Source organism: Echinops telfairi, unplaced genomic scaffold, assembly GCF_000313985.2.
Source record: "Echinops telfairi isolate 266 unplaced genomic scaffold, ASM31398v2 ScPeMD7_655;HRSCAF=1070, whole genome shotgun sequence".
Lineage (NCBI taxonomy): Eukaryota > Metazoa > Chordata > Mammalia > Afrosoricida > Tenrecidae > Echinops > Echinops telfairi.
In genome coordinates, this window is record NW_022104553.1 from 29146942 (window position 1) to 29154644 (window position 7703).

General features: G+C 58.4%; 1 protein-coding gene across 1 annotated transcript; it reads left to right on the top strand.

Moving 5' to 3' along the window:
* Window positions 1-5: 5 nt before the first annotated feature.
* Window positions 6-7430, top strand: GSK3A (glycogen synthase kinase 3 alpha; the record flags this gene model as incomplete). The annotated part of the gene is made up of 11 exons (XM_045292693.1): window positions 6-69; window positions 1531-1718; window positions 3269-3352; window positions 3465-3575; window positions 4329-4459; window positions 4560-4666; window positions 5245-5342; window positions 5434-5529; window positions 5795-5981; window positions 6206-6298; window positions 6772-7430. Coding segments are annotated over 11 exons (1233 nt in total), but the record flags the coding sequence as incomplete, so codon positions are not given.
* Window positions 7431-7703: the final 273 nt, after the last annotated feature.

The following is a 7703-nucleotide window of genomic DNA, read 5'->3' on the forward strand; positions in this document are numbered from 1 at the left end:
GCGGTGGAGGAAGCAGCGGCGGCCCCGGCACGGGCACCAGCTTCCCGCCGCCTGGAGTCAAGCTGGGCCGTGAGTACTGGTGGGGGCCGTGGAGGGGGAGATTGGGGTTTCTGGGATCCCTCAAATGTCAATCGTTTTTTTTCTTCTTCTTCTTCATATGCCCAGATAAGCCTCTGAGGTCATTGTGCCTCTCAAAACCGGAGCTTCAGCTTTCTCCCTCCCAGAGACATGGATTTGGGGGTCACTATCACTTGGGAGCGTAGGATCAGAATTATAACCCCCAGAGAAATTAGCCCTCGTCTGTGTTCTTCCATAATCTGTCTTGCGTCCCTGAGCCTCTGAAGCAGGGTTTTGTCGTGCCATTCTTTAAAGAACAGCGTCTGGGGTCACTGGTTCGTAAATGGGGGTCTAAGAAGACAAGGACCGCCGTCCTCTGAAAGGGGGGTCTGAATGTACTGCCTTTGAGCGTGGGGATTTGGATTCCGCATCTTGGTGACAGGGACTCGGGGTGCTGTGCCCTGAAGAACAGCGTTTTCTAAACCTGGTCACCAGGTTTTACAACCACGGCCCCCGTGCCGTCACTGGCCCAAAGTATGTAAAACTGCATCCCTAACGGAAGGCAAGATTGGTTATTGTGCCTTAGAAATAGGACACGTTTCACCAGCCCCTTGGATGCCACCGTGACTGTTATTTAAAGAAGGTGGGTTGGTGGGCAGTGCTTCACAGAAGTAGAATGAGGTGGAGGGTGGGCACAGTCCTTGTAGAATACGGATCAGAAGTGATCATTCTCTTGGTTACCCAGGGGCAAGATGTCCGAGGCTCAGAGAAAAGTGATGTAAGGTTATCTCCCCTTAAAAAGAGAGTCAGATGTTTCTCAGCCCTTAGGTGGATTGGGGCTATCAGTTCTCAAAAGAGGCGTCTCTGTTCCCTAAGACTGGCTCCAAAGTTGGGTGCAGAACAGAGGCAGAGCTACCCTCTAGGTCTAATACAACAGGTGAAGTTCACGATTTGTTGCTTGTCTATTAGGAAGGAGTCTGGGACCCGGGACCTCTCAGATAAGGTCAGGTCAGTGCCTTCTCTAGTCCCAAATATTGGAGTCGGAGGTCACAGCTCAAAATGTGAGGGGCAGGGCACTGCCACTTGTAGCAGGAGAGGCCATTCATTTCTGTCACCCAGAACGAGAAGGGAAGTTGCCAGCTCCCCTAAGGCAGCCCCTAGCCCCCAAGCTGTGAGCAACCAGAAGTTAAAATGGTATCTCCCCTAAGTGGAAGAGGTCAGAGGCCAGTAATCCCAGAGCCAGTGAGTTCAACCAAGATGTATTACCATCCCTTGAAGTGGCCAGAGGTTCAGGTGTCAACATTCCCTCCAGAAGGAGGCAGGTTGGGAGGTTTCTTGATGGGCAAAAGGCAGGTAGGTCGCTCGGGGGGTGGGGCTTCAGCAACCACCTTTCCTTAGGGGGGTGGGAACAAAGAGGCCCCTCCTCCCATCAGCCCCAGGATGGGGTGATCATGTCCCCCCTTTGCCCCCCAGGTGACAGCGGGAAAGTGACCACAGTAGTAGCCACCCTAGGCCAGGGCCCAGAGCGCTCCCAGGAGGTGGCTTACACAGACATCAAGGTGATTGGCAATGGCTCTTTTGGGGTCGTGTACCAGGCAAGACTGGCTGAGACCGGGGAGCTGGTGGCCATCAAGAAGGTTCTCCAGGACAAGAGGTTCAAGGTACCTTGCGGGGAAATGGGAAAAGGGAGGTGTGAGAGAGCCCAGTGGGAGACTCCCAGCCCTAGCAAGAGAAATGGAGCCTGGAATGTCAGAGGGGCCTTGGCCAGGGTCCACTGGAGAACAGGCTGTAGAAGGGAGCGGGCACAGGGGGAGATGGGAACTGTGGGATATGGGCACTCTCAGAGCTGACACATGCAAAGCAGCTGTCCTGGGTAAGTGGTCTGCCTAGTGCAAAGGGGTTGCACACGGAGAGGTTGGGGCTGCACTCAAACTGAAGAGCAGAGTCCTCAGCCCTAAAAAGAGCAGCCAAGAGAAACCCACAGGCGCTCAGCTAATTTCCATACCCATCTCTGAGGGTGGGCAATATTGTCACTCCCTTAGCGCCAGGCCGAATGCTTGGTGCCCACTGCCACCTAGGCCATTCCGACCCCCAGCGACCCTGTGTAGGGTTTCCCAGACTGCTAGTTCTTTATGCGAGCAGAAAGGCCGCCTAGTTCACCCAAGGAGCGGCTGGGGGTTTGAACTGCTGGCATTGTGGTTGGTTAGCAGCCCAACTCGTAACCCGCCGCACCACTAGGGCTCCTTCCCGTACTAAGGAGGCAGAAATTGAGACTTGCCCGAGCTAATACCGTTTAAGAGCCCTAAGTTAGGACTGCACTGTGACCTGGCCCAGTCCCAGGCACTGCACCTTCCCCTCCAATGTCTTCTTGGGCACAGGAAACTGACAGCCCACCAAGCTCGCCTCAGCCCCTGTGCTGCATACGTGTGCTCTACTCAGCACACCGGCCCCTTGTAGGTGGGCTCCGGGATCCCTGGAGGGGTGCCCTTGTAGACCCAGGGAACTAGACGTTAGAAGGAGAAGACTGACTGGTGTTTGAAGACCTGGCATTTAGAGACCCGAGTCTGGTCTTGATGGAGACCTAAGGCCAGCCTGGAAGGAGAGTGCGGTCCAGGCCTGGGTTGGGGTGGGGGCCAGAGTGTCCATCAGAATTTGACTGGAATGGAGCCCCAGAAATGAGGGATCTGGAGGCATGGCGCTTCGAGATCCACCCTGGGGGTGAGCAAGAGAGTGATGAAGGCTAAAACGACCTTTCTGGCAGGGGGGTTGAGGACCGGGAGTTGGAGGGCTGGGATTTGTGATCCAAATGAGAGGGGGTTACGGTGGGAACCAAATGACTACCCTCTAGGACCTGCCTCTTGTACCACCGAGGGAGCAGGTCCACGTGGCCAGGGCTTCTGGTTTCCCAAGGGAGGTGAATCACCCAGATTTATACGTGGCTTTTTCTTTTCCCCCATTTTCAAATGTCCACAATACATTGACTTTTCCTTTTTTTTTTTTTTTTCCTTTTTTTTAAAGAGGCCCAAGAGACCCGCTATGAAGTGGTCTATGTTTGGCCCCCAGGCCTCCGGCTTGATTGTAAGGGGAAGGAGTGGGGCCGACAAGGGAGGGACTGCCCAGGGCCTCAGACCGGGGCTAGAGTGGGGCTCTGGGGAGGTGGAGGTGGGGCAGGGACCGGGGCCTGAGGCTCTCCCCTCGCTCACCCCTCCAGAACCGGGAGCTGCAGATTATGCGGAAGCTGGACCACTGCAACATTGTCAGGCTGCGCTACTTCTTCTACTCCAGTGGGGAGAAGGTGAGGTGTGGGGGTCACCGCCGCCCAGTGCGCTGCCTGCCTGGGCCCCAGCAGCCAGTTCTTTCCCCCACCGCACCCCACAAACCTTCTTTCCCCTTCCCTGACCCCACAGAAAGATGAGCTTTACCTCAACCTGGTGCTGGAGTATGTGCCCGAGACCGTGTACCGGGTGGCCCGCCACTTCACCAAGGCCAAGTTGACCATCCCTGTCATCTATGTCAAGGTGGGCACGCGCTGGGCCTCCTCCCTTCTGTGGATTTTCTCCTCCGCCAAGCTTGTGTGGGTCCACTGGCCTCGGGGGGCCAGAGTTCAGGTCCTTAGGCCTTGGCAGAGGTGGGTGGGGACGGAGAGAGGGTGAAGAAGGGTTCTGGGCCCCCAGAGCCAGGCCTCCATCTCCATTGGTCATCTCTACAGTCTCACTTTTGGTCGCCCTGGTGTGTGAAGGATTGAATGAATGGCCCCAGGCCGGATGAGCTGCATGTTTATTTGGTGTGTGTGTGGGGGTGGGTGTGGGTGAGGAGGAAGGTGGGTTTCCAGCTGCTGCTCCCAGCGTTTCAGTCCCCTGCACTGGGGTGAGCCAAGGTGGGCTCTCCCAGGGGTGTGGCTGGCTGGCGGCCTGTCGAGGACCTGGCAGTGTTGCCCCTGACTAGGCGTTTGGAGGGCTAGGTAGAAGGACAGGAACCATCTAGCACCCACTGGGAGTCCAGGGAATTAGGTAAACAGGAGACACCCGGCCACCTGGCTTGAATGGGGGTGAGAAGGATGAGGAGGGCTTCCAGAGGAGGTAGGGTACGTGGCAGGAGCCAGCACTTGGCTGAGGGGACCAGCGACAGAGGAGGAGGGACTTGGGAGGCAACCCAGTGGGTGGTGGAGAAACACTCCCGAAGGGGCTTCCAGAAATTCTGGGGAGATAAGTTGTCAAGGGGGGGGGGCGGTGCTGTGGGGAGAGCCGCTAGAGCCTGCTGTCCTCACCCAGGTGTACATGTACCAACTCTTCCGGAGCCTGGCCTACATCCACTCCCAGGGCGTGTGTCACCGCGACATCAAACCCCAGAACCTGCTGGTGGACCCCGACACCGCCGTCCTCAAGCTCTGTGACTTTGGCAGGTGGGCCTAACCTCGGGCATGCTGGCTGGCTGGAGGGATGGGTGTGGGAGGGGACCCCCATCCCTTGCTGGGGTTCACCCTCGCTCTCCTCTCCCAACAGCGCCAAGCAGCTGGTCCGGGGAGAGCCCAACGTCTCTTACATCTGCTCTCGCTACTACCGGGCCCCTGAGCTCATCTTCGGAGCCACGGATTACACCTCGTCCATTGGTCAGTGTAGTTGGTGTGCGTGCGTGCGTGGCCTGTCTGCCTGCTGCACCCCACGTGCAGAGGCCAAAGCGTAACTGAGGGGGCAGGTGATGGCTTGTTCTACGCTGTGCAGTGTTTCGGGCCACTGTCCTATGGTCACCTGTGGGGCCAAGTTGGGAGGAGAAGCTGACCAGCCTCAGGGATCTTTGGGGCCACCCTCTCTCCTCAGCACAAAGGGGTGGGGGAGGGAGGCTGCACCAGCTTCCCTCGTGACCTGCTGAAGGGCGCGAACAGCAGGGGACAGGGTGTGAGAGGGCTCAGGGAGCATGTTCCCCAGCAGTGTGAGGAATGAGAAAAGCAGTTTGGGATGTGGAGCTCCACCTGCCTGTAGCCTAGAGTAGGTGCCCCCGGCCCGGGGGCAGACAGGGCCAGGACAGTCAGTCTGCTAGGGTGACAGGCGGAGCAAGAGGCCCCTGAACCAGGGGATGAGGGTGCAGGGGTTGTGGTTGGGGCGCCATAGTCAGACTGTGAGCTGAGATGCTGCCCCCTCTCTGAGCCCAGCGCAGGGTTCCTGACACCTCCCCCTCTTGTCCCCTCAGATGTGTGGTCAGCAGGCTGTGTGCTGGCCGAGCTCCTTCTGGGCCAACCCATCTTTCCTGGGGACAGTGGGGTGGACCAGCTGGTGGAGATCATCAAGGTAAGGGTTGGGGCAGTCTGGGGGGCAGGGGGCAGGGGTCGGCCACAGAGACCCTGCTCATCTCATCTCCAACCTTGCTCTGCCGCAACAGGTGCTGGGAACACCAACCCGGGAACAGATCCGAGAGATGAACCCCAACTACACAGAGTTTAAGTTCCCCCAGATTAAAGCCCATCCCTGGACAAAGGTGAGGCACTCCTGAGTCTCGGCTCGGGAAGATTTGCCGTTTCTCCGGGAGTAGGGCAGGGGCCGACTTGAGATTGTGGTCGCCACAGACTTTGGGGTTGGTGCCCAGACTCTGAGTTACGTAGAAGGGCCTGCGGGTCCCAGAACGTAGGCTAACCGCTGCTCACCGGATACAAACTCACCTCCCCTCAGGTCACCAAGACGGGTTTTCTAGTGCCGTCTCTCACCCAGGGGACCCCATCTGTGTGTATGCCCCCCCCCCCCAGGTGTTCAAATCTCGAACGCCGCCTGAGGCCATCGCGCTCTGCTCGAGCTTGCTGGAGTACACACCGTCCTCCCGCCTCTCCCCGCTCGAGGCCTGCGCCCACAGCTTCTTTGATGAACTGCGATGTCCCGGAACCCAGCTCCCCAACAACCGCCCACTACCCCCACTCTTCAACTTCAGCCCTGGCGGTGAGCACGGCCTGGAGTGGGGAGCCGGGGCGGGGCAGTGTAAGGGGAGTCGCTGGAAGTCAGGGCGAGCTGAGCCAGCTGCAGCAGCACCAGGCTGCAATCAGTCTGTCCTATGCTGGGCGCTGGCTCACCAACAACTGGCCCTGCCCACGATGTCCCCATTGGGTGTCCCTTCCAACAGTCCTGCCTCTCCCCCCAACGGGCCTATCTGTTTCTGTTTCTAGAACTCTCCATCCAACCATCTCTCAATGCCATTCTCATCCCTCCTCACCTGAGACCCCCTGCTGGCTCGGCTGCCCTCAGTTCCTCCTCACAAGGTCAGCTGGGGCTCTGGAGGGGTGGGGCGGCCTTCGGGCTTAGTCCCTACAGGGATTCCTTTAGTGCGTGACACACAAGCTCAGGTGTCCGAGTGGCGTGCACCAGTGCGGTCTTTTCAGCCTGACGATAGGCCAGTGGTCACCTCCATCAGGTGTCATTGGCAGCACGTGGGTCAGAGGTGCAAACTGGGAAACCAAAGAGAGACACTGTTCTGCCCAGACAGACAAAAAGGTGGATTTTAAATAGCCACATTTAAAAGTTAAGGCCTTTTACTTTCAAAGTCTCGGTTTCCTGTTGCTCGGGGAAGAAAATCCACACGGGCAGCAATAGGCCCCTCCCTTAAGACAGCACTTGGTGGGCATGGGGCTCCCCAGTGTCGGTCGGTCAGTTACCACCCCGGCCCCTTGCCACTGGAGGTGACACAGCTTCGCCTTCCCGCCCTGCTAACGGCCCCCTTCCTTCCCTCCTCTAGCTTTAGGTGAGCCCCGCCTGGGCTCCGAGCGGCAGGCTACTGATGCCACAGCCACCCTCAGCAGTTCTTCCTGAGGGCCTCGCCAGCCACCCTCGGTCGGGGTGCCCCCAGGGGGGCTGGGCCAGGGCCCACAGCCCACCATGCTCCTCCTGCCCTGGTTGGGCCCCTTGCTGATGCCGAGGAGGCAGAGTCCCTGGCCCCACCTCGTCCTTCCCTCACCAGCTGCACCCCTGCGGGGGGGCTTTTTAAGAGGATTTTAACTGGTTGTGGGGAGGGAAGAGAAGGAAGGATGGATGGGGCTGGGGGCTTGAGGACCTCCTACCCTCTCAGCCCCTCCCGTGCCCCCAGGTCTCCACCTCCCCCAACCCTCCCCCACTTCCCCAGGTCCCTTGTAAATAGAACCAGACCAACCCCCAGCTCCCACCCTTCCCTGGCCCCCAGGTGTAAATAGATTGTTATAATTTTTTTCTTAAAAGAGAACATTGATTCGCACCATCCAACCTGCCCCCCTCCCACTGTGCCCCCTTCTGTCTTCTGCCCCCAAGGTCTCCTTACCCCTCGGCGACAGGGGAGTGGGGAGAGCTCCCGAGTGTTCCTTCCCGCTGTAAGGTTTGCCTGTGTACAGACCTCGTTCAATAAATTATTGGCATGGAAACCTGCTTCTGCTTTGGTGGCCTGTCTGTGCCCAGGTGCCCGGGGTGGGGACCGAGGGGCTGCGGCAGATCTGAGCAATCAGCTCACAGGGAAGCAGGACCAGCCTGGCCAAGCTTCCTTGGCAAACTGGGAGGCCACTGCACTATCAAGGTTCATCACTAGGAGGGACCCAGGTGATACGTGAGGGAAAACGGCTCAGAGAGCCCAAGGCCAGAGGTAAGTGTCCCAAAACACACTGCCTTCCGCTGCAGGGTGGGAGGCCAAATGTTGTTCGGTCG